Source organism: Hippopotamus amphibius, chromosome 1 (assembly GCF_030028045.1).
Source record: "Hippopotamus amphibius kiboko isolate mHipAmp2 chromosome 1, mHipAmp2.hap2, whole genome shotgun sequence".
Lineage (NCBI taxonomy): Eukaryota > Metazoa > Chordata > Mammalia > Artiodactyla > Hippopotamidae > Hippopotamus > Hippopotamus amphibius.
The window spans coordinates 134,333,463-134,360,745 of record NC_080186.1 but is presented as its reverse complement, the minus strand read 5'-3'; the positions used below and the strand labels follow the sequence as shown (position 1 = coordinate 134,360,745).

Sequence of the window (27,283 nt, the reverse complement as noted above, 5' to 3'; positions counted from 1 at the left end):
CAAATAGATAAACATGGCGGAAAAAAACCACTCAATCATCATGACTCTCTCACTTTAATCTTATGACTGGTGAGGTCTTATTTTCAATTCTTCAAGACGACTTTCACGCCTTTTTCCTTTACTTCTTTCATTCCTTAATGTCAGCTGATAACCTTTATATTTTATTGAGAAAATGATAATTAACATGTTTCATGCTTATGTGCTAAATATTAATGCTCTACATGCTCTCAAGTATTAACTCACGTAGTTCTCTCAACTCTCTGAGGTAGATGCTGCAAAATAGCCCCATCTTCAAGATAAGGAAACTGAGAAACAGTCACACAGCTGGTATTTAAAGAAATTTGCCTTTGAACCCAGTCAGTCTGATTCCAGAATCCAGCTGTCACCTACCTCACAATACTACCTCCCATTGTGTGCTGAAACAAAGAGAAAAAAACTATCTTTGTTTCCTTCGATCTCATTTACCCATTAATCTGAACCTTCACTAATGTCTTCTGCCTTCCCCCTTTTTGTAACAGGTGACTCTCTGTACTTGCATCTAAAGACGTGCTTCCCTTTTCACCTCCTGTACTCAAGGACTTGTCACCTGTAACGACCTCCTCTCCCTTAAGCATAATCACTTTTACCCCTCATGCCAGAATCATTCCCATCAGGTGGCAAACATGCTCCAGCATCTCCTCTTGCATCAATTCCCGTCTTCCAAGAAGCTCTTAAACAGAACCAGGTATGCAAAGAATGTATTGGAACATCTTCCTTGCAGACCAGCTGTGAGAGAAGATGGGAAGAAGATGGGGAGAGCCAGCAGATCATGATGCAGATTTGACCCCAGTAAAGGTGAGCGAGAAAGAAGGAAGGAAGGAGGAACAAAGAAAGGTCTTGGATTGAATTGCAACTCCAAGAAAGTTTCAGCGATACTCAGGGGGCATCCGTAGGCCAAAGTCGCTAGTCAGAGGAGTCCTGTGTCGTGGAGGGACATGCCTATCTCATTCTCCCTGCCACTCCTGGTCACTGGCTGTGAGTAGCCCATGGAAGTGTATAGTCTTGCTGTGACTGTGGAGGAAAGATTTTCAGAACACAGTACCCGGGACCACAGTCAATTATGTTCTTCACAGTCGAAGATTCGAAGGGCACATTTCCGTAGTCACCACACCTCTTTTAACATTTTCATTCTGTGGTCTCCTCCAGCTACCACTCCATTTACCTGCTCTTCTTTCTAGTAAAACTCTTTAAGAATTGCTTATATGTTCCATTTCCTTATCTATCTTATATTTTCTTAACTCAAGATACATATATCTTAACTAACTCCAACCAGGTTTTGCCTTTCCTCTCCACTGTCTCAACAACTGCTTTCCTATTCTTCCACAGTAATAGACCATTTAGTTGGACATACAGCCATGAAGAATAAAGGCTGGAAATCTCCCAAATTTCCTTGCAATTAGGTGTGGCCATGGAACCAGACACTGGCCAAAGGAATGTGAGCAGAAGTGATGTGTGCTACTTCCCAGCTATGCCCTCTTCTTCTCCTGTCTCCATTCCTGCTGGCTGGCATGGGAATGCAGTGATAAGCCATCTTGGGTCATGTACTTAATGTTTATAAACCGGAGGGATGGCGGAATAGCAAGAAAGAAGGAGCTTGCATCCCAGCTAAATTTATAGAGCTGTGATGACAACTAGGACTCTATGTGATAAGAAATAGGCTTCTATCCTGTTTTAGCTAACTTTATTTTAGGTTTCTGCCTTTGACTGCCTACTTATGTCTATCTATGGACCCATCCACTTCATCAGCAAGGCCTGCTGACTCCACCTCTGAAATATATCTTGAATTTGACAGCTTTGCCCCACCACTTTGACCCAATGTACCATCATCTTTCCCTGGGTGCTGAAACAGCCTTGAACTGGTCTTGTTTCTTCTATTCTTGACCTGTAGAGTTTATTTTCCAATGACAATAATTAAAAAAAAGATTATATCACCTTCTACTTAAAATCCTCCAGTGACATTTGTCAGTGCCTTTCATCAAGAGACCACCAGCAACATGCCTGAAGTAGAACAAGTTGGGTTTATTGCTTGTGACCATACACCATGGGGAGCCATAGAATGTCTGAGTAAGAGGGGGTTAGAAGGGACTTCATTATAGGATTTGGGCTTGTGTTGATGATTTTGGGTAGTGTTTAATGAAGCAGGTTTAAGTCTCTGATTAGATATATTAATAGATCTCATCCATTTAAAAGGATAGAATATTAGAACAAAGCTAAAATTGATTAAAAGAAAAAAGCAGCAGATGCTCGCATTAACCATGACAGGGAGATGTTTGGTCATCTTTGTGATTTATATAATGTTCATATTTTTCTGTGTTTTGTCATGATTTCAGAGTGATCCTGTTTTTGTCTTTATCCATCATGGCCACAAATTAGCCTTGTCTGATGTTAATGTTCTGAGAAACTGTTGAGAAGTTCAACAGACCACCACAGCCTAGCTGTGAGTGCCAGGGGCTGCTTGTCTCTTTCTTCCTTCCCAGTCCACTTAGAGTAAAATTCAAATGCCTTACCGTGATCATCAAGGTCCTATGAGATCTGGTTCCTCCCTAATTTCCAAACTCACTGCCTACCATGTAGTCACTACAGTTCCATACCACTGGTCCTTTTTTTAGTTTCAGGAATGCTTCAAGCTTCTCCTCCCCTCAGGACCTTTACACTTGTGTTTTCTTCTCCCTGGAACGCTCTTTTCCCAAGTGTCCTTTTTAAAATATCACTTCCTCAAGGAACTCTTCCTCATTTTCTTTTTTTTCTACTCTCCCAAGGCACTTTTTATATCATTTCTCTGTTTTATTTTCCTTATTAAACTTTATTGTGTCCTTGTTGATTTTCTGCCTTCTCTGGTAGGCTATAAGATCCATGAGAGAAGGAATCTGGTCTGTGTTGTTCACCAAAGTATATCCTTGGTGCGTATCACATCGTTTTTCACATGAAGGAATCTCAATAAATGTTTGTGGAGTAAGGAAAACTCAGCCTTGAGGGCTGGGTGGAGAATGAGTAAGTCAGCAATTACAACATGGTATGCAGATGTGCGTTGGACTTCTTAGGGAAGAGACACACCCAAGTTGTTGGAGGTTTTTCTCCAGAACACGAGTGCTTATGAGGAATCTATTGCCTCCTGTTAAGCCACATACTTGCTGTGATATTTATTTGTCCAAGACTGAGATTGCTCAAGAGGCATCCTTGGCTCTAGCAATTTACTTCCTCTAAGATCATGTACCCTTGATGCTTCTGAAACGAGAGGACCTGACTGGGTTGGTTTGCTATCACCCAGTACAAAGCCTCCTTATTGGCCAGAAAATGTTAGCTACCTTCATTTCTAATACACCCACCAGGGGTCACAACTCACAACAGGTGTCTACAGGGACTCAGCAGGCATCTTATATGAAGTAAACTGGGTTTGTTTTCTTATGGCCACTTAAGAAGAACTCTTTTGACACAGACCTACATCTAGGACAATTCTTCACATCTATATACGTATACACCCTCTTCCATGTTTCCTGAAACATATACCCTCTTGGTCTCTCTTGTTTCCCAGTTTTGATGGAGCATGAACTCAAGTAGGTTTTTTTGTGGGTTGTTTGTTTTTTTTGGGGGAGGAGCCTTTAACTGAAGAAAAACAGTAGTGCAAATCTAAGGATAAATGGCAATTGAGACTTCGCTTCAATATTGTGAGAGAAGAGGGAGTACTAGGGACTGTGACACACTAGAGTGCACGTGCTGCCTAAGAACAGCAAGGAAAGTCACCTTCAGGTGATTTCCACCTTGTGGAAACGCAGACCTAATTGCCAGGTCTTCACATTTATTTTGAGAAAAACTAGAAGTTTGGGTGAAATTCCTCAATTGTTAATTGTTGGCAATTAAAAAGAATTAAACACAGTGAGAATAAAACGTGCTTGTTAAACAAATCGGTCATCATCCAGATTTGGCCTCTGGACTTCTGGGGCTGGACCTCTGCTGAATGTAGATGAGGAATCAGTCAGTGCTAACCAGACATGAACAAGGAACAGGGTTGATACCACTGTGCACACAGTATGAATTTTCGCAGCTTTGTCTAGAGTTTCTGGACAGAACAGGCAGTAAAAGAGTAAGGGTAGCAGTTCACGAGAATGGGCTGCTGTGGGTACCCAGGAGGGTTGTCTGTTAGGAGCAGAAGTTGGGAGGTAAGGGGTGGTTACCACAGATGTCTTCCCAGAACAGCTTAGTCTAGAGAGGAAGAAGGGGGGGTGGTGTTAGAAGGAGGACCAGAGCACACAGAGATGTGAGAACTTGTGGCACTTTTGAGAGACTTCAAACAGTACCATGTGGCAAGATACCACCTCTGTCATATGGTGTCATGTGGTGTAGAGTGATCTGTGTGTGTGTGGTACAGGGAAGTGCGGGCAGTGCAGGAGGCAGGAAAGGAAGCTGTAGAGGAGAGCTAGAATCTGATCACAAGGGCTCTGTACAATGTTCTTAGGAGTTAACTGTATCCTAAAGGGTGTGGAGGATGCACTGAGAGATGTTTAACTAGGGCCTTGACTTCTTGGTCCTGCAGTTTAGACAGATCCCCCTGGCAGCACTGTGGAATGTTAATTAGCAGTAAGGCTTGGGGGTATTAACATTTAATGGGACAGGGTGAATCCTTTTAAGCAGGAAAGCTTTTGATCTTCCCTCATCTCCAACTCCCACTCCCAACTTCACTTCTAGACATTGGACTGTTACCTTTGGGCAGCATTATTTGAGTGTCTCCTTATCTGCAGATTATCTTTTTCGTTGCTGTTGCTTGCTCCCTTTAGTGTAGCTAATCACTTCTGAGCGCTCTTGTCTTCTTACCTAGAACCTTGCTGGTCTTGATAGGGACCTAGAGTTTCCTCCAGTAAGGAAAAGTTAGGTAAGTACAAGTTTTAGCTCCAAACTATCTGAACTGCTTAGAACATGCTCATAGAAGCTATTTGCCATGACTGTTACGAGTAACACAACAAGAGATGATAAAAATGTTAAATTATACTGTGGAGGCTGCAGTTCCCAAAGGCCTCCCACCACATGGGGGACACCAGTGAAAGGTGGGCCAGGAGATGCCTGACAGTTACCTACTGACATACCAGTTCTACCTCCAGGCAGATATCTCCCTATCCTGGGCCCAGGTGCCCTGTGGCTGAGAGTCAGGGAGATACGCAGAGATGGGGGCCCATCCTCTTAAACTACAGGGGACAGGTTGGAAGGCACCATAGTGACCCCAGTGGTGCCCACTGAAGGCTTCCCAAGGCAGAAATGAGAGGAGGGCATTTCAGGAACATGAGGCAATGGCTTTTAGTAACTCACATTTCAATATTAGTAATCATTACACCTATACCAGTGAATTGTAACAAAATCTCAGACCTGAGTCTATGATTCTGAGAAAGATGGACAGTAAAATCTTCCCCTTCTGCTATGCCTTAGGGAAAGAGACTTCTGTGATTTCTTTAAACGTGGGTCCAGATGGATTTCTTTGGTTTGCACTTGAGGCTCTGCATGGTACTTTAATGTGGAATATCTTGATTTCACAAAGGTAGTAAAATCTCCCAACTTACCAAAAACCTGCCTTGTTTATCTTTTCTAGCTTATTTTGGTGGAGTTTGAGGTGGTCACAATTGCTGGGCAAAGCATCCTGGAAATAACATGATGAAGAGACTGGAAGGAGACAAAACGGGAGGTAGAGAGCTCAAGTCCAAGTTTCAAATGAGGTGGATCTTGACAAGGTAGTGGTATGGAGGAGAAGGCAGATCCCAGAGCTGTTTTTGAGATGATCATTTCCAGTGAAAGGGAGGGTGAAGCAGAGGGTGATGATAACATTCGTAGGCAGTCATGATGGTTGACAGCTATAACAAGGAGTCTCACCCATCTGGCCTCTGTTTACTTATTAGCAAAAATGGGGATCATAATGGTACCTACCTCAAAGGGCTGCTTTGAGGATTAAATGAGATAATGCATGTAAATTATTAAATCGGGTATTGGCACGCAGTAAGTGCTCAATAAATGTTAGAAACTTTTTTCCTCAGGAAACTGAGGCTTAGCAAGGTTAAGTAACTTCTCCAAACTACACAGCTATGTAAGTGATGGAGCTGGGATTCTAGTATATCAGTTGGAGCACAGTCTACTCAATCAGAGTAGTCAAACAATCAGAGGGGTGACAGGTCTGGGTGTGGCTATGGTGATGAGCTTGGTTTCAGAATTGAAGACATTAATGTGGGGTGGGGAAGGGAGGTCCAAGAGGCAGTTGGACACATGAGTCTGGACCTTAGGTGGGGTCTTGGCCAGAGAAGTCCTTGTTTCCACAATCATCTCTCGAGTCTATGCAAGATTATAGTCATCAATGGTGCACGACATAATTGCCAGGTATCTGGCAGATGGTATTTAATAAAATTGTGTGACCAAGATAATTGTAAATTCTTTAAGTGTTTTTAGTCAGATTTTTATATTTGACCATCAATCTCTAGTGCCATAATTTTTCCATGGTGCCTTAGAATCGTTATATTAAAAAGCCTATATTTCAGAAATATCAAAGTCATATCCTGGTCAGTGTGAAGCTTAAAAGATTTCTAGACAGCTTTAATTAGAAATCATTCCGTTAAGAAGTTAATTAACCTTCACTCAAAGTAACTTTCTAAACTTCATCTCCTTCAACTACAAGCAATTTTTCAACTCTTTTAATATGTTGAATAATTTGTTACTTTAACCTTATTTTAAAAACCCAGATTCCTGTGTTACAAGCTGAATGGGAGGAAGATCTTCAGTATTCCTCACGTCTCAACCTTATTTACCTTCTGACATCAATACCTACCTTTGTTTCCCCATCATATACTTTATCACACTGTTGTTATGAACTTCTCTTCATGTATATCAGAAACCTAAGATGAAAAAATAAGCATCTTTAGATCCCTCCCACGGGTTTATGAAGACAATAAAATTGTGTATAGCAAGGGATGACAAACTATGGTTCATTGGCCAAATTTGACTTATCACCTGTTTTTGTATGGACTATGAACTAAGAATAGTTTTTATATTTTTAAAAGGTTGAAAAGAATTCAAAAGAAGAAAAATATTTCATGATGTGAAAATTATATGAAATGTAAATTTTATGGTCCAGAAATGAATAAAGTTTTATTGGAATACAGCCATGCTCATCATTTACATATCATCTATAGTGGCTTTCATCCTACAGTGGCAGAGGTGAGTACTTGCAACGACAATTGTCTGTGAATGATGCTCTTATTGCTTTTCAGTGCTATTCAGCAACCTGCAGATCTCAGGAATGTGATTATAGTGCCACCTGTTTAAAGTGCCATGCACATCACTGTAGAGAAACATTTTATTTTATTTTATTTATTTTTTATTTTATTTTATTTACTAGCACAGTAGCCATCATGTCAAAACAAAACAAAACAAAAGAAGAGGATAGTGGGATCCAAATGTCAAGCTTTTAAGTTACAGTGGAATGTGGATTATTTTGTTACAGAATTAGGTAGGAAAGCATTGTCTTTGTTATACAGTGACACTACAACTGTGCTAAAAAAAAATATGGTATAACAGAGTAAGCCCTCATCACAACATTCTGAACTGCGAGAAAGAAGTGGCCAGAAAAATTAGAAAATTTAAAACAGAATATCTCAGCACAATTTCTCCATTAAAAATAAAAAATGAAAATGAGACTGTAACCAGTGTAAAAGTCCTGGTGGCTCATTTATTAACCACACAAGGGAAGATATTTATTGATGGTGAGTTGATGAAATTATTTTTGATTGTAGCAGTAGATGAAATGTGTCTAGAGAAAATAAAATAGTTTAAGGTTATTAGCCTTTTGGTGACTGTTTGAAGAGTTGAGAACATTGGGAGCAACACGAATAATCAATTTAAAGCTATGGCAGATGATTTCTAGTAGTTTCCTTGGCTCTTGATAAGTTGACTGGTCACCCATATATAGTTCAGTTGTTTATTTGACAAGTCCATGCTGAGTTTGAAGTGAAGGAAGAGTTAGCATGTATGAATAATCTGTGTGGAAAAACTATGGTCAAAAATATTTTCAAAGAAAATGAGGAAACACTAATTCAGTACAACCTGATGTGGAATCTGCTAAGATGTGTTACAACTATTGATGATAAAAATATGTGTGGAGGGACTTCCCTCGTGGCGCAATGGTTAAGAATCTGCCTGCCAATGCAGGGGACATGGGTTCGAGCCCTGGTCCGGGAAGATCTCACATGTCACAGACCAACTGAGCCCATGCGCCACAACTACGGAGCCTGTGCTCTAGAGCCCATGTGCCACAACTACTGAAGCCCGTGTGCCTAGAGCCTGTGCTCTGCAACAAGAGAAGCCACTGCAATGAGAAGCCTGCACACCACAACAAAGAGTAGCCCCTGCTGGCTGCAACTAGGAAAGCCCACACGCAGCAACAAAAGACCCAATGCAGCCAATATATTAATTAATTAATTACTTTTAAAAATATGTGTGGCACAGGAAAGGGCTTTTTGGACAAAGTTACAAAGCTTGTGAAAATGTAAAGTGTTTAAAGACTATACTGATTTATTGCAATATTCATCAGAAGGTACTTTGTGGAGAATATTGGATCTATTGTGTCTTATTGAACCAATTGTGTCAAAGGTGATCATTATCTCTCCTGGACTTAACCATTGTCTCTTTTGTGAACTTTTGTCAAAAATAGAATCTGAATATTCTAACTTGCCCTATCAACTACATAGCAGTTTGATGGCTTAACAGTAATAACTCACCTGTGACTTTTTGAACTCAGGATTAAGATTAAAATTTTTCTTAAGAAGAACAGCCCTCAACCATTATTACTGAACACTGGATGACTTGGGAAATTAACTTTTCCTGCAGACTTCATAATGTTTCTTAATGGATTCAACCAAAATGACAAAGCAAAACAATGATTATATGCTGAACACTGTGATAAAGTCATTTTGATGGCAATTATTGTTTAAATTACAAGCAACATCAAGCGGCCTAAAAAACTACCTGTGCTGTCAAAAATTAAGACAAAAAGTGAGATCTCCATTCCTACAAAAATTTCAATGAACATATTTTCCAGGCTCAAACTACAGTTCCAGCAGTGTTTTCAGACCTCAATACAAATGTAAAAGTAATTTTTAAATTTCAAAATCAGTTAACTGTGCAATTGAAGGGTTTCCATTGAGCAATTCCATATCCAGCAATATAAATGGTGTGCTAAAAGGCAAACATCAAGAGAATATTTAATAGAATTTTATAAATGCCTCTGAGCAATGAAAATGCTTAATAAAAGCTTATGTACATGGATTGATATCAGTCTTTGGCAGTACTTTCCTTTGAGAGTTTCAGCCAACTGTGAGAGTTAGTCAACTATAAAATTTAAAAAGCACACAGTTCACACAAGACCATCCTCCCTTCTGACACCAATTGCAAGTTTGGAAGAGCTCCCAAAACTACCTTTACAGTCAATAATTCACTAGAAGTACTTGCAGAACTCACCAAAATTGTTACTCTCAGTTACCATTTTTTACTGGTAAAGGAGGAAGTTAATTCAGCCAAGGGGAGAGGTACAGAGAACAGAGTCCAAGGAAGTACCAAACATTTTTGTTGTCCTCTCCACATAGAGTCAGGATGCTTCACTTTCACTGCATCAATGTGTGACAATATGTGTAGAATACTGCCACCTAGTAAAGCTCACCCAAACCTTGGTGTCCAGAGTTTTTATTGGGGCTCTATCATGTAGGCAAGACTTTCCCCCCATGATTGCCCCCATGGCTGATCTCAACCTTCAGGGGAACTGATACTATGTGGCCCAAAGCGCCATCTATATCACATTGTTGGTCTTCCTGACATGGTCAGCCCCCACCATAAATTGTATTTTTAGACTGCCCGGTGTGACCCAAGTTCCCAAAGCAAACCATGACATTCCAAGAAATCACTTCCCAATAGCTGAGGACAAATACCAGACCACTTTGGGAGCGAGATTAATTCTTTACTACACACCACCTGTGGGGGAAGGCATTTTCAAAGATGAAATATAAAATGTCATTACAGATCACCATTAACAGGTGAATAGTTGCAATCAATTTTGATCAAAGAGAACACTAACGTTGAACTCCAATGGAGTGAAAAATGTGATCTAACCCACAAATTTATTTTTCTCATTACTAGACCTGTATCACAAAAGAATATATTCAATTATTAATGTCAGATTTTGAATTTTATCAATAAAAATTGTGGAAGCTTGTTTTCTCTCTTACTATATAAGTACCTACATACTATTCTTGATTTTGCCTCTTGGCCTGCAAAGCCTGCAATATCTACTATCTGATCTTTTACAGAAAAGTTTGCCAACCTCTGATGTTTAGTCCAATTTGTAATACTGCTCTGATGGTTAGTTTTATGAGTCAACTCGGTGAGACTCTAGACCCTAATTATTCAACCAAACACCAATGTAGGTGTTGTTGAGGAAGTCTTTTGTAGATGCAATTAACATCTACAACCAGTTGATTTTAAGTGAAGGAGATTATCCTCAACAATCTGAGTAGGTGGAATCCAATCAGTTAAAGGTCTTTGACTGTACTTTCCTTGAAAAAAGAAGAAATTCTCCCTGGGACAGCAGCTTCTGCTCCTGCCTGAGAGTTTCCAGCCTGTACTTCCTAGAGGCATGTCCTATGTATTTCAGACTTATCTAGCAAGCTCCACACTCACATAAGCCAATTCCTTGCAATCAATCAATCAATCAATCAGTCAATCAACACACATTTATATATCCTATGGTTCTGTTTCCCTGGTGGAATCCTGACTGATTCAGCTGCTCTCTATAAAAAATACTACCTAATTTGTGCTGCTAGAAAACTGAAAAGGAAATAACTTTAGATAAAATGAAATTAATAGTTCGCCATAGCTGCCTGTCAGCTGTGATATTGCCCAATCCATCTTTTTGACTCTCTAGTGCGAGGCAGAAAGGGGTAGTGAGGGTTATGAAGAAAGAAAGAAAGTTCAGGAAGACTTTAATTCAGTCTTATCAATGTGGATCAAAGAGAGAGTTTTGCTTCTTGATACAACCTATTCCCAGAGCATTTTCTGAGAAATGTCTCCATTAGCCTAACTTGAGGACTCATTTCCCAGGGTTCACTGTTGCTGGCTGTTAGAGCACCCTTGACTTTCTGGCATTGTTGATAAATCCTGTGTTTGTATATTTTCAGAGGAGAGTTTCCTGAGCTTTTATCAGATTTTCAAATGGGTCGTGGCACCAAAAGGATAAAACTCACAAATAACCTCCTCTCTAGGCGGATATTTAACTCACGTTAACTACTGCATATATTACCTCATCTCATCCTCACAATAACTCTTGTGTGTCACCTGCTGCATGCGCTGTCTTTTCTAATTCTCACAACAATCATATGATGTAGGTACCAGTATCCCATTTTACAGATGGAAAAAAACTGAAGCTTAGAAAAATGAAGTAATTTGTCCTAGTTGCATAACTGTAAAGCATCAGAGCCTGGATTTGAACCCACACCTGACACCAAAGCTCCTGGTGGGAGAGAGCTCGATTTAATCTCTAGGCTCAGTTACCAGGGGACTTCCTGCACTTGTGGTGATGGCCTGGGTGACCCCAGGTATCTGCTTCGCCTCCCAGCTTGCCTGGGGAGAAGATAAATTGGGGGTGGCCCTAAGCTTTGTGGGGGCCTTCTGGCCTTCTAGCCACTAGCCTTCTACTGTGCCCCTGCCCAAAGGGAGGGAGGAGGAGGAGGAGCAGGGCGCCCTGAGGAGGGGAGGGCGGGCCCTGAGAGGGAGTTTGAAAAGAGGAAGGAAGTGGGGCCCGGCAGAGCGCCTAGCCACCCCCTGGCTGCTTCCTCACAGGACGAAGAGAGGTGCCTGCAGGCTCCCCGGCCAAGCCATGGCCCCCTGGCGCAAAACTGACAAGGAGCGACATGGAGTGGGTAGGTGTGGACATGGGGTCCTCAGCAGGGAGAAGGGCAGGTGGCCGGAGAACCACACAGGAGGATGATGGGGAGCCCGTGGCGCGGACGTGGGCTCAGAGCACTGACTCAGGCATTGAGGGCGCAGCAGCATCCTCGGCCTGCTGTGGGGCCAGCGGGGTAGGAAAAGGGAGGCAGGGGGAGAGGGAGGTGGGCTCTCCGCCCAGCAGGCTCCGCCCAGCCCACTCCCTCTCCTGCCCTCTCTCTCCAAATGCTTATTCAGCAGAGCTCTTAGCAGCCTGGCTCTGTGTCAGGCTCCTAGCATCGCAAGGGCTCCCTCACACATCTGGAGACTTGTCCTCTTAGAGGAAGCATCATTCCCTCTCTTGGCTGGGCCTTGTCTGGCCCAGCACGCCTCCCTCCACCCCTGCCCAAAGCGACACCCATCTGCCGGCTTCCCCTGCCTGTTCCTCCTGGGTCAGATGACCCTTATTTGGCAGAACATCCAGAGGGCTGTGCAGGCTTGGGGTATAGGGCTGGAGGGCGAGACCCTTCACTGAGAGCCTCTGGGGAGAAAGGCTCCCGCCAGGTTATATGAGGATAGCCGAGAAACCAGCCTCATCAGCTTCAGCCATCTAAGCTCCCAGAGGCCTCTGCCTCAAGCTCAGGGGCGGAAGTGGTGGCTGGGGGAAGGGAGGCTTCAGGTACTACGACTCTTTCTACTAAGTGGCACCCGTGGTGCAATCCCCATAGATTCACTGTGGTTTTCAAATAAGTGTGAATTAAAAAACCGCTCTGTGGCTTGCTACACAGGCAGTACCAGATACCACCCTCAGAGATGAGGATTGACTGGGTCAGATGTTGGAGGACCCAAAGGCCAAGAGTGATGAGATGCAGGGAAATCCCAAGGCCACTGCTGGAGAAACACTGTCCTGAAGGGCTCAACATTCATTCATTCACTTACTAGGCTCCCAGCACAGTGGAGCGTTTAAAGATGAATGTCCCCATCCAGAGAGCAAATAATAATCCCTGCCCTGAAGGGGGCTCAATTTCTCCACCTACGTTGAATCAGACTCAATAACTTTTAATTTATTTTTGGCTGCATTGGGTCTTTGTTGCTGTGTGGGGGTTTTCTCTAGTTGCTGTGAGTGGGCGCTACTCTTCGTTGCGGTGCACAGGCTTCTTATTGCGGTGGCTTCTCTTGTTGTGGAGCTCAGGCTCTAGGTGTGTGGGCTTCAGTAGTTGCAGCACATGGGTTCAGTAGTTGTGGCTCACGGACTCTAGAGCACAGGCTCAGTGGTTGTGGCGCATGGGCTTAGTTGCTCTAAGGCATGTGGGATCTTCCCAGATCAGGGCTGAAACCCGTGTGCCCTGCATTGGCAGGCAGATTCTTAACCACTGCACCACCAGGGAAGTCTTAGACTCAGAAACTTTTGAATTTTAAAGCTTCTCTAACTCTGGCCCTTCCAGCTGGGAGTATCAGGCTGAAACACATCTAAGGGAAGATGGGGGCAGATAAATGGAACAGACCATCATAGGTGGAGGGGCCACTGTGGTCTAGGAGATGAAAGCTGGCCGTGAACGGAATATCCACAAAAAAAAGCATATCCAGGAAAGAAGAGTGGTAGCTCCTTTTACCTCGAGCCGAGGGTGCATTGTAGGGAATGATTATGCTCCAAGTACATTGGAGCCACATTTTGCAAGGCTCTGAATGCCAGGCTAGGAAGTTGAGACTTTTTCGAATTAGGCAATGGGGAGCCATAGAAGGTGTCTGAGCAGAAGAGGGACATGATATTTGTGTGAAGCCAGTGTGGAGGGAGGCTGGGTGGACAGAAGAGCAAAAGTGCCTGGGTGGCATACAAGGAAGGTATTGGTGGTCCAGGGTAACCAGAGCAGTTAATGGGGGAGATTGAGTGTGGTGGAAGAGTCCCACCCTCTGGTTGAAGGGCTGCAGTGTGTTCCTGTGTGTAGGCCCTGTGCTGTGCTGTGAAGATTATGGGCTCTGGTGCCTGCTCTTGGATTCCAGCTTCCAACGCTTCCCAGCCTTGTGAGCTAGACAAGTTACTTACTCTCTCCAGGCCTCAGTATCCACGCCTGTGTATTGGGAGTAATAACAGCACCTGCTTCTCAGGGTTGTGGGAGAACTTAATAAGTTAATTCACACAGAGTGCCTAGGATGACAATTGTACAAATCCGCAGTAAATGTTATCGATTATTATTTTTAGACTCTATCCTCTGCATGGGAGTCCAGTTCAGGACATGACATCACAGGATGGGAGGGGGCTACTGAGTGAAGTGAGGTTTTCACCCTCCCTTCCAGAGGCAATCCCACCTATGTGCTCAGAGACTAGGAACTCTGTTAGGCTCTAGGCCCAGAGGCTTCTTCTGATGGTATAACTGAGATTTTTCACACCTACGTATGAAAATTCTATTTGGGGGTGGGGGTCCAAAGGTGTATGACACTTTAGGGGGCCAGAGAGCACTTGGTAGGTGTCTACTTATCAAAAGCTCTCTTTTTCTCTGCAGATGAATGTCAGAGGTAAGGAAGGTAATCTCCAACCCTCCTCTGCAGCCTCCGGGTAGATGGAAGGGAAAGGCAAGGCTTAGGTTATGATGAGACAGGGGGCTGGAGTCACCCAGCAGAAAGAACAGTGGCCTGAGAGTAAGAAGTCTGGGTTCTAGATCTGACACCATCATTTTTGCAGGCAGGTCTGTGCTCTAGTTTCCTCACTGTAAGTCTAGGTATTAAGACTTTTCTATTTCAAAGTGTTCTTTTATGAAGAGTGTTTGAGATAATGAGTATGGGGGCTTGGAGGAAGATGAAGAGCTAGAGCCATGTAAGGATTAGGGGGTCCTTGGAACATCACCAGAGTCCCAGCCAGCCCAACACAGAAAAACCTGAGCTTTGCTTTCCCATTTGGTTTCCTCTTCCTGTGGCCTAGTTGACAAGGGTTGCTAGTGTCTGTTTGTCTGGGGGTCTGGCTTTTCTGGGGACAGCTTCATCCCCAGAATCACTTGGCTTCTTTTTCAGCTTACTGGTGGGAAAGATGGGAGGACTCAGGTGCGTGGCCAGGGTGAGCCTCATGTGGATCGCTGGCCAGGTTCTTTTCACTTCCTTGATGGGGCTTTAAAATGTGATCCGTTAGAGTTCCAGAGAGGACCCTTGGGTAGAAGTGGGTGGGAATTTCCACAAACAAGACAGTGTAGCTATGATATAAGAAAAGGCACAGCCACTGCCCTGGAGGAGATGTGACTGCAAATCTGGTCCTGTTTCCTTATCTATAAAGTAGGAGTAATAAAGATAATATGGATCTCATGAGATCATTGTGAGGATTGAATGGGGTAATGCATGAAAAGCACTTAGTAAAGAGACTGGTCAATGAAAATTAGTGACAGAGGTCAAGGGGCTTCCCTGACAGTTGCAGAGCCAAGAGAGACAGGGGGTGATGCACCCTAATGCCAGGTTCAGGACGGTCATGCCTTATGAGAGTATAGTACTTTGCGGTTTGCAAGAGCCAATCTCATGCTATATCTTTGTCTGACTTCAGAACATCTAAGTGAGGCAGTGTATTATTATTCTCATCTTACAGATGAAGAGTTCCAAGTTCACATCACTCAAAAGGACTTGGGCTGGGCCTTAAATTCAGTTGTCTTCAGACACCAGGCTCTTTGCACAACACGAGGAGGGAATCTGGGAGGAGGACCATCGTAAACCAAGGCAGGAGTTTGGGATGTATGTGGCTTTTGGTTCAAATAATAAAGAGTCTGCTTTGGTTTTAGTGGATGTTTGTAGAAATAAAAAATAGTTGGGAGAGGTAGATTGTAGTCAGGTTGCGAAGCGCTTTGAGCTTGTACGTTTGGACTTCATTCTCTGAGCAGTAGAGTTTTAGAGCAGGTGTGTCACCTGTAAGAAGATAATTTAACTACTTGGGAGGGGGGCAGGGTTTGGACATAGTGTGGAACAGCAGTGGTTGACAATTTACCTGTCCACTGACTGCCTGACTAGTTAATCCTGCAGGAGTCCACTTATAATTAACATTCCCTTTGGCTTTCACTAACTTCATCCTTTCCACCTGAGACTCTTGTCATTGATGAGCGCTTTCTCCTTGGAGAAGTGAATGGAGGGCAGAAAAGGAGGAGGTAGAAAGAATAAGTAACGGTCATCAGTTAGGAATAAGTATAACTATGGGTGGCAGAAAACCTCCGAAGTAGTGGCTTCACCAAGCTAGCAGATTATTTCTCTCTCATATGGAAAGCCCAGAACTGGTTCCTGGAGAAGCAGTAGGGTGGCTCATTCTGTCTCCTGCACTGCTTCCTTGGTACAAGGCTTCTGCCTTTTGAACCAAACTGGCTGCTTATGCTTCTATTGTCAGGTCCACCTTCCAGCCAGCAAAAAGGACGAAGGAAACAAGAAGGTTGTGACCCTTCTCATTAAGGACACTTACGTGAAGGCCCACCTGACACTTCATCTTGTATCCTATTGGCTAAAACCTAATCACATGATTGAAGCTAGCTGCAAAGGAGGCTGGAAATATAGTCTGCAATGTAGGCAGCTACGCACTCAGTTAAAAATCAGGAGTGCCATTCCTCAGGAAGGAGGAGAATAGGATATTGAGGATGATATATCAGTTTTTTTAGGCTACCATAACAAAATGCCGCAGACCGAGCAGCTTAAACAACAGAAATTATTTTCTCACAGTTCCAGAGGCTGGAATCCCAAGTCCAAGGTGCTAGTACTTGGTTTCTCCTGAGGCCTCCTTAGCCTGCAGACATCTACCTTCTCATTGCTTTGTCCTCACATGGTCGCCTCTCTTTGCATGCTCACCCCCTATATCTCTTCCTCTTCTTAGGACACCAGTCAGGTTGGATTAGGGCCCCACCCTAACAGCTTCATTTTAATTTAATCACATCTGTACAAACCTGATCCAAATATGGAACCTCAACATGTGAATTTAGAGCAGTAGAGGGGAAAACAGTTGGGTCCCTAACAGTTGACCTGTGGTCTGCAATATGATATTTAGAGACTGTAAAAGAAGGCTTCAAGGCAGGGATTCCCAGAGGGTGAGTGCAGAAAAAAGGTTTGTTTACCCCAAAGCTGGGCTTGCTGGGTAGATTTGTGTGGGGGCTTCAGATATGCTCAGAAACCTCTTCTCTATGCAAATCATCTCTAGTTATGGTTGTGTACCTACGTGCGGTGTTGGGGAGTATTGCTTGGTTCCTTCTGAGAACTGTGAGGGACAGTCTGTTCCATGTCTCTCCCCTAGCTTTGAGGGGCTTGCTGGCAATCTTTGGTGTCCCATGGCTTGTGGAAGTTATCACCCCAGTCTCTGCCTCTGTCTTCACATGGCGTTTTTCCTGTGTATGTCTCTCTCCAAGTTTTCCCTTTTAATAAGAACACCAGTCATATTGGGTGAGGGCCCACCCTAATGACCTCATTTTAACTTTATTACCTGAAAAGACTATCTCCAAATAAGGTTGCATTCTGAGGCTGGGAGTTAGGACCCTAACATATCTTTTGTTTTGTGGGGTGGGGCACAATTCAAACCGTAACAGGCTCTGCAGAAGTTGAGAAGGGGTCTGTTTCGCATCTTGACTGGGGATACAGATGAGTTCGAGACATCTCCCTGGTCCAGGGATGCAGGTGATGCTGTTTCCTGGACAGATCTGGTCCATATTGAGATGGACAGATTTGGAGTGGGCGATGGGTGCTTGAGTCCCTTGCAGCATGGACTCATTACAAGGAACAAAATCCACTCAAAGTAGTTCAATTAAAAGGTGTGTGGTGTGTATCTGTATGTGAGGAGGGAAGTCGTGTGTTTTAAGCGTCAAGGGAAATCAAAGAGAAATCCAGGAAACGTGCGCAGCAGTCCTCTGGAAGGGCCTGGATGAGGAGCCCTGGAAAACTCTGCCTGTCTTCTTATGGCTTCCCAGCTGCTCTAAACCTATGAGCTCTGTTCTCCTGTCTCTTCTCACCTTCATGACTTTGATATTCTGAGAACAGTGGTGGCCCCAGCATGCCACCCACCTCAACCTGGCATGGCTTTGCAGTGCCAGCACCCTCTGAATCTTCTCTCTGTGTTTATTTGTTCAAAGTCCTGAGAGAGAAGATCTGAGTGGACTGACTCACCTTTTCAAGAAAGGCCCCCAAGTCAGAAATCATTGCCAAGCTAAGAATGGGCCCCCCTCTGACCAGGGTGCTTCCTCTGCCTTTTCCAATACGCTATGGCTATGGGGTGGGGTCATGAGGCTTGCAGCAGTCGTGGATGGGGACAGATTCTTTGAGTAGGAAGCATGAGTCAAACATACATCCCAAACACACCCAGGGCAGAACTCCACTGTAGAGGGACCAATTATACAGCTCTTGTCAGAGTTAATAGTTAAGGAGGAGAGATAGAGACCATCTTTTACGCACCACTTGTTCCATCGTTCACTCATTCATTCTTTATTTCTTGAATGTTTGTTGGGCATCTCCTATGTGTCAGGCACTGTGCTAGGCAGTGAGATTACTAGGATTTGGCCAATATGGTTCCTACCCTTTTGGAGCTGATAGTCTAGTGGGGAAGACAAAAAAGAAACTTGTGGAAAAATCAATAAGCGTATCACTACAAATTGTGGTATGTGCTATTGTAATAAAAGAGGTTGCTTCATGAATGAGAATATTGGAGGGAGGAAATCTTAAATAGGATGGTCTCAGAAGGCCTCTGAGGAGCAATGGGGAAGAGTTGCCGAGGAAATGCATAGAGGGATCTTAGTACATGTATCTTTGCTATGGAGGCCAATTGTATCTTTGGACTGGTCTCTGGAAATTAGTCTGGTGCAACAAAAACACATGGATTGGAAATCTAATTCCTTCCTACCACCAATTCTTAGGTGCCTGGGCCTCCTACTTTCTGATGCTTCAGCAACTTGGGATCGTTTAGGCTTGCTTGCTGGGCTGACTATTTGAGTCCCTTTAAGGAGATTGTCCTAATCCCTGGGTTTATGGGAACCACATTAGTTAGTGGCCATCTTGCCCCCAACAGTAATATTTGTGTTTGAATGAGCCTTGACAGAGTGTGTTTGCTAAGCTCTGCTTCCTCCTGAGTTCAGCATCCTTATATTACTGCTGTATTTTGAGACAGGCAATGTAGTCACCATAATATTCTACTAACTCCTGGACCTTTGGACTTCTTTTTTTGTTCTTGTTTTTAAGCTTACAGACCTTTAATTTAATAGTCAATTACACATGGGTGCCACAGTCTGTGTTCTGCAGCAAATGTTCTGCAAGTGGTGAATGCTAACGCTTATTGCCACCCAACTCCAGAGGAATCTGGGTGGAGGCACCACAAATGTTCCCTTTAATAGGCACTCTCTCCTTTCTTTCCACTTGCTTTAATTAGTGTGAGTTGAACAACAGTCAGGCTGAGTTTATCAACCTCTTAAGTCTTACTTGGTTTTTAGTTTTCCTCGGAAAAAGTCATCCATCCCTCGTCCTTCTGACCCCAGTAGCACACTGTTAGCTTCTGCATTGTTTAAAGAAACTGTGTGGGAGGGGGATGTGACTGACAGTGTGGGCACTTTTCCAGACCCCTCACCAGACATTGCCCCGGGGCACTCAGAGTTCCCCTAACAACACATGATCCCTTGGGTCAAATCCATACTAGGATGGTGAAGGGGACCTAGGTGGACAATGTGACTTGCATAGATGCCTCAGCATCCAACATGGGGTCTGAACAGAGCCAATGCCGAGCAGGCATTTGTTGGGATGGATTAAGTGCCAGCAATGTCGGGTCTTGGGACTACAACTGCTGCCGCAGAGGAGCACAACTTGTGCCAGCTGGACCCTGAGGATTTGCCCAGCAAGTGGGATTTTGCTGCTTGCCTCACTGGTGGTGGCAGTAAGGGTGTTGTCTCAGGAAAAAGTGTTCCAGGAAGAATAAACAGCCAATGCAATTGTCATGAGGAGGAAGCCTCTCTGATGCATGGGAGGCCAGCATGGATAGAGCAGAGTAAACCAGGGGCAGAACGTAGGAAATGAATTCTCTGAGTAGAGGCGGAATTGAGTAGTGCCTGGTACATGTTATAAGGACTTTGGCTTTTACTCTGAATGGAAGGGGGTGGGGCATTGTAGGGTCTGAGAAGAATTGCAGAATGTTCTGTTTTATTTTTTTTAATTTATTTTTTAATTATAGTATAGTTGATTTGCAACGTGTTAATTTCTGCTGTACAGCAAAGTGACTCAATTATGCACATGTGCACATATACATGCCGGCACACAGACACACACACACACACACACACACACACACACACACGCACATCCTTTTCCATATTCTTTTCCATTGTGGTTTATCCCAGGATATTGAATAAAGTTCCCTGTGCTATACAGTAGGAACTTGTTGTTTATCTATTCAATAGTTAATAATTTGTATCTACTAACCCTAAACTCCCAGTGCATCCCTCCCTTCCCCCTTCCCCCTTGGCAACCACTGTTCTGTCTTATTTTAAAAAAGGATTATTTTAGAAGTTTTATCATTAGTAGATAGAGGGGAATTAAATGTGGAGGCAGGGAGGCCAGTATGGCAGTTACTGCAATAACCAGGCAAGAGATGGTGGGGACGCAGCAGTGGAGGAGGGGAGACGTGTTTAGCTGTGTGTGTTGTAGGTGGAGCAAAGGGGATTTTCCTCATGGATTGGACTTGGGTATGAGAGAAGGAAATTTAGTTAAGGTTGACACCATGGTTTTTGGTCTGAGCAGCTGGGAGAATGGAATTGCATACAGGACTTCCTCAGTTTATCCCCTGATCTAAGTTCTCATCAACATTGTCATAAACAGTAACACTGCCTCAACTTTTTTTCAGTCCAGTCCATTTATAAAGCACTTGTGGTATCATGTTTAACCCTCACAGCCACCCTGAGAGATGGGTACTTTTATCTTCATTTCAAAGGTGAGGAAACTGAAGAGCAGACAGCTTTAAGCTCTTGCTGAAATGTAACCTCTTTCCAGCGGTTTTCTTACAACCCATCCCTGGAAGAAATTTCTTCTGCTTTATCGAAATCTTTATTTTTCACCTTGTCTTTTAGTTATGTGACTGCATGTCGTCTCCCCCACTGAAGGGCTCATTGTCCAAGGGCAGAGCTCTGTTGAGGGTCAGCTTTGATTCCATCTGGCTCTGTGGTACTAGCAGAAACATGGTAGGTCAGAGAGGCTCATTGCTACTGTAACATGGCACCCTTGGGAATCTACTGGAGGCTACAAACCCTCCTCCTACAAAAACATGCACATGTGCAGTTTTGCGTTATCATTTAGGCGCATTCGTGGAAGCCAGTTAAGGACCCTGGTAAAATGTACTCAGTAACTGGACGCAGCAGACACAGCCAAGGCATTCTGCCCGAAGTGTAAATTCCTAGATCTAGGAGGGGCCAAGATTAAGAAAACTATTTTTATATCCTATCCAGATCAATTAAGTTCAATGAACCCATGCTAAGTTATGGTCCTGAGCCGAGTATTGGGGCTCAGAGCTGAAAAACACAGTCTTTGCTCTCAGAAAGCTTATGAGCCGGTAGCAACTTTTCCTTCTTTTTTTGCTTGGGGCAGCCAAAAGCACTGTTATTAGTACTGATATCCCCATTTCTCAGGTTGGGGATTGGTGCAGCCCTTGCTTCAGGTCACTGTGGTTCTCGCCATCACCCCCATCATATTTCATTGTAGCCTGTGTAGAATTATCTGGCTCCTCCACAGACTATAAACACCATGACAGCAATGCTGTGTTTCTTGTTCTTCTCCTGCACAGAGTGCCTAGCACAGAGCAGATGCTCAATTAGTAGTTGTCTATTGGATGGATGGGTGGGTGGGTGAATGGGTGGGTTGAAGGTGGGGGATGGAGAGTGCAGAGAGGTTGGAGGTTTTATACTTTCTGGTAGCCTCATAAGGTTCAGATGAGTTGCCCCCATCTTGCCTTCATCTCCTCACCCCTATCACCTTCCCTGTCCACAGGCTAAGTCCTAAGAGAGAGCACAACAGTAATTGGGGTGTTTTTGAACTCTTCTCTAAACACCTGGACCCCTGTAGCTGGCCACTGCACCAAGCCCCTCGGTTCTCACCCCAGGGCTCACTGGGACTGTGCACTGTCAAGCTGGTTACCCCTCTCTTCTCCTTGCTCTTGTGGCCTTCTTTCCCCCCTCCACCTCCCCAGTGCTCTCACCCCAGTTCTTCTCCTTGTCCTCCCTCTGCCCCTTCCTCTCCCTCCAGTCTCACTTCCTTCATGGGGCCTCTCTTGATCTCTACCCTCTGAGAGCCCACAGCTGCCATGCCCCACAGCTTAGCCCTTGTTTAAAAAGACAGCCTCTCGTTTCTTGCATGTTCATTTTGTCTCCTGAACTATATTTCCCAAGAGAGCAGGAGCCATCCTCTCTCACCCCGCTTTTCTAATCTTCTGTAGGATCCAGCAGTGCACCAGATAATCCCTGCATTGGAGGTTTGGGGCTGAGAAATCAGCCTTTGGTTTCATCATAAAGCCTCTCTTCCAACTCTAGCAAGTGAGTGTGTGAATGTAAAAGAGTATGAGACAGCGTGTGCCTGAGTGATTGTGTGCATGTGCCTATACTGGGAGCACTAGGAAGGAGAGGGTGAATCCCAGCATGATGTTTTAGCAGGACTCGTCAACCTTGAACTACTGACATTTGGGGCCAGGAAATTCTTGTTATGGTGCTACCCTGTGCACTGTAGGACATTTAGCCAGGTCCCTGACCTTACCAGATAGATGCTAGGAGCTCCTCCACTCCCCATCCCTGCCTCCCCCACCCCCAGGATTGTGACAACCAAAAATGTGTCCAGACATTGAAAAATGTTCCCTTGGGGGCAAAATTGTCCCCAGTTGAGAATCTCTGTTTTAGAGAACTCATGGGAATCTCAACTTTCTTCTTGTTGGCTGGGAATGATACCGTGGCTCACCGATGGCAACCTATAAGGTTTTTATGAGGATGTAGTAGGGGTTCTAAGGCACCTGGCAGGGAGCAGTTGCTAAATATTTGTCCATTAGTGAGAGTCAGTGCGGTGTAATGGTTGAAGGTGTGTGTTCTGGAGCCAGCCAACCTGGGGTGAAATCCTGGCTCGTCTCCTTCCTAGCTGTGTCCCCCTGGGCCGTTCACTTCATCTAACACTACCTCAGTTTCCTCATCTGTAAAATAGAGGTGACAATAACTGTACCCACCACAAGATGAAATAGGTGACTGTGGGTAAAGTCTTTGAAGAAGTGTCTGATGCATAGAAAGTGTTCAGTAGAGGTTGTAATTCCTGTCCTCTCCTGGTCGGGGAGGAACACCTCCTCCTCCTTCGTTCCCTCTGGTTATGATTCTCCTGCCTCCTCCACTGCTGACTTGCACCGGGTTTGAGCTCTGACCCCCTGCCGGAAGGTTCTGCTGGGTCGTCACATTCACCCTCCTTGATGCAATGTCAGGGTGTTGCCTTGGTGCTGAGGCTGTCAACACTTTGCCCAGAGACTCCAGGCGAACTGCTTGTACATTTCAACAAATGTGTTTCACTTGAATCCCAAGTGGACCTGCCTGCTGGTTCTATTTCTTCCTGGAGTGGAGACCCTCCAAAGCCCAGTTCAGGGACTAGAGAAGTGAGCTTCAGGCAATTACATTCTTGTTCTCCAATATCGTTTGTGTTCCTCTTGTATGGATACTTGTGCAAACTCTATTAACACTTGGTGTTTGCTGAAGCTTTTGTTTTCAAACACATCAGCAAGTGGCAGGGCCCCTGATGAGGTACGAATCCATCCTGAAGGGTCACAGGGCACTTGATGGATGAAATCAAAACTGGCAGCCCAGCTGGGTCAGCATCTCATCAAGTAATCTCAAGAAATGCAAGAAAAAACTTAGACAAAAGAAACATACCTGCCCTTCATGTTTGTGTTCCTTCAGTTTAAAAAGTATTTATTAAAGTTCAGTAAATATTGATTGAACTTCAACTGTGAGCCAGACGCTGTTCTCAGCACTGCGGATTCAGTGGCCAACAGGCAGACCCAGTCTCCATGCTCGCTGAAGCTGAAGGAGACAGGAAACGAGCCAGTCTAGTATATATGTGTGTATACATATATACATACACATATACATATATACACACACACACAATAAATCGTGACATCAGCAATGGGTTACTAAGGGAAGTAAGGACTTCAGAGTCCAATCTGGATTTGACTCCACTTTCTACCACTTTCTAGCTGTGTGGCCATGGGCAATTTCCTTAATCTCTCTTCAGATTTCTCATATGTTATGTGGAGGGTGATACCTTGGAGTGTTACTGTGAAGATTGAATGAGCTGCTACAAGTAAAACATGAGGAATTCTGTCTGTCTTATTTATCACTGTTACCCAATACCCAGAACAGTATCCGGCACACAGTAGGTGCTCAAATGACTATCTGTTGAAAAATAACATGTGCTTGGTACATAGTATCTGCTCAGGGAATATTTACCATTGTGGGGGGTCAAGCAGTGTATAAAACAGTTAGAATCCAGACTTCTGGATAACCCTTTTTCTAACTTATTAGTTAGAGATAATAGAATAAGTTGTTTACTCTTTCTCTGCCTCAGTTTCCTCATGTATAAATCCAAACGAAATATTGTACTTATCTCCTAACATTGCATGAAGCACAGAGACCCCCACCCTATTTGTTTCTGTGAGTTGCATGCTGTAACAATGGTATGTTTACTTTTTCCTTATTTCTCTTGATTTGGGCTCCTGATGAGCAGGGCATTTCAATACATTTAAGTAAAATTGGTGGGTAATCAGTGGGTTTGATTTCCAGGGTTGTTGGAGGTCCCGCCTGTCTCAAAGTAGCTGCTCCCACTGGCTTGACAATCTGGGACTTCCAACATGAGAGTCCTCATTGGGTTCAATGACCACAGACGGCCCTGGTGTTTAAAACACGCCTCTGATCCTCATCCATATGTATTTTGGTCTGGTTAGCCTTGTCAGTAATGAGCTGCTTCCTTGGCTCCTGAGTACAGCATTGATAGTTTGATACAGGGAGAGGTCACATCCTTTACTGGGATGCACCAATATTCTCCGAGGCATGGAGACCTCATGTAAAAGGGGAAGCTGGGTGTCTGTGGGAATCATTTCACCACTTATCTTCCATAAATGGGCACAGCCAGGGTGGGGCAGGCTATGACTTCAGTAATTTTTACTTATTACTTATTCCTATTCCTTCCTCATGTTTTGATGCCCTTTTTATCACTCACTCAAAACTTGGGAGTGGTTAGGCAGGCAGGAAGTGCAGGAAGGAGATGACCTGTTCTGACACTGGTCAGAAACAACTCAAGTGATATTCATAGATAAGCAATCAACCTTCAGCAAAGAGTGGCATTCTGGTTCAAAGTTTCCTGTTAGTCATTTAGAAAACTTAACAGAATTGGGTATTGGTATGCAAAGCCACTTCCTTTGTCAGTAATGTCTGCTTTTCCCCAAATGGAGCCTTGAGAACAGAAGTCCTCATGCAAAGGCAGAAATACATTTAGAAATTAAATGACAATGTCAGTTACTTTCATTTTCATGTGATGTGAGTCTTTGGAATGAATACAGACCTTCACGTTGAGTATGAAGTGTCAAGATCTGTCCAAGATATCTTCCTAAGCCAATGGGTCGGTACCTTCTCACCTGACAGAACTGGGCAGAGGGTGAGGAAGAGATTCCTAAGGAAAGGTGGGAAGGATGCAGTCTGGGAACAAAGCAGAGTCTTGCCCTGCCCTTCAAATATCTGATGGACAGACCTACTTTGCTAGTGCTCCAGAGGCAAACACACAGTGTGGATGGTTTTCTTCTATTAGAAACCTCAGTTGCCTCTGTAACCCTGCCCAGCTCCATGCAGCCATGTCCTCAGCCAGACCTCTGGGGCTGGAGGGATCAGGGAGTGGAGAGTCTGCAGAATTAGGGCACAGCAAGCGGGGGTGGGTCCAAATGCCAGCAGCCTGTGTGGGGACAGGGTTTGTAATCGGGCCGAGTGTGGAGGAAATGAAGAAACAGGGCATCTTTATGGAGGAGAGGAGAACTCTGAGTCCCCTGATGGTCCTCTCAAGGTTCGTTTTTGGGCAAGGGATTAATTTTATTCAGTGTTGACTGACAGTGCCGTTGGATGCAAACTGCAAGGAAGCAGATTTAAAGGTGACACAAAGAAGAGCTCTGAAGGAGTTCCTCTGAATGGATTCCTTTAGGAGGTATTATAATGCTAACAAAGAGAAAAGTGGCTACGTTTTATTGAGCACTTACTCTGGCCAGACACAGAGTAAAGACTTTTTTTGGGTATTAATCTCAGCCAAGCCTCCGGGGAACCCTGCAAGGTAGGGATCATCATCTCCTTTCTACTGTTGAGGAAACTAAAGCTTGGGGAGGTGAAGTTGCTACTCAAGCAGGCTGCCACTGGCCCCTACAGTGCCTCAGTGTGAATTACAAAAAGACACCGCTCCCCTGGTGGACACAGTGCCTAGGTAGGGCCCAGGTCTTGGCAAGCAGATCAGAAGTTGGGTGCCAGCCTCCACTGGTCTCTTTGGCTGGGTGGCCTTGTGCTGGACAAACCCTGTGCAATCATACTCTGCAACCCTGGGCTTGAGGCCAGAGCTGGCAAAGGGCAGAACTGGGCTCAAGAGCCACATTTGTCTTACTCTAGAGACACTGGCTCATAACTCCCAAGCTTTATCATCCCTTAGGATTGAGACTTTCCACCCCTATGAATGCTCACAAGGGCTAGTTGGTCCCTTGGTGAAAGGGCTGATTTTTATAGGTCTTTGGACTAAAAAGCCTACAAGTTTCCTCCTTTTCCTTCAGAGAATGCAGCTCAGAGAGTGTGGCAAACAGAAGCATGAAGCAGGGTCTGGTAAACACTTGAACACCTGCCATCAGATGCTGTGGAGAGGCAGTGGGTGCAGAGAATAAACAAGGCACAGGGCCAGGTTGAAATCCTGGCTCTGTGATTTACCACCAGATGGATGGGTGGGTCTTGGATAAGCTACTCAAACCATCTGAACCTCAGTTTCCTCAGCTGTAAAGTGGGAATAGTACCACCTCATGCAGTAGTTGTGATGACAGTATGAAAGGGCAGTTGAGAATATGCTTCCCTGTGACATAGTAGAGGAACATTATAAATGCCCACTTATTTATATTTGACAAGGGTTTTGACCTCATTTCTTTTCCAAGGCCTCTTCACTGATGTGGTCACTGCTTTCACTGCATCTGTAAGTTTTGATAGGTTGTGTTTTCATTTTTATTTGTCTTAAAATATTTTCTGATCTTGCTTGTGAGTTCTTATATTGTTCAATTTATACATATTTGTGAATTTTCCAATGTTTTTTC

At 44.2% G+C, this 27,283-nt stretch overlaps 1 protein-coding gene across 1 annotated transcript in view; it reads left to right on the top strand.

The window, feature by feature from the left end:
- Nucleotides 1-11,909: 11,909 nt before the first annotated feature.
- The window catches only part of DOCK2 (dedicator of cytokinesis 2), a 414,056-nt gene continuing 398,682 nt past the window's right edge, over nucleotides 11,910-27,283 (top strand). The window contains exon 1 of the mRNA XM_057729388.1: nucleotides 11,910-11,972. Within this exon, the coding sequence (XP_057585371.1) occupies nucleotides 11,930-11,972 (43 nt within the window). The 5' untranslated portion in view covers nucleotides 11,910-11,929. The remainder of the gene's footprint in view (nucleotides 11,973-27,283) is intronic.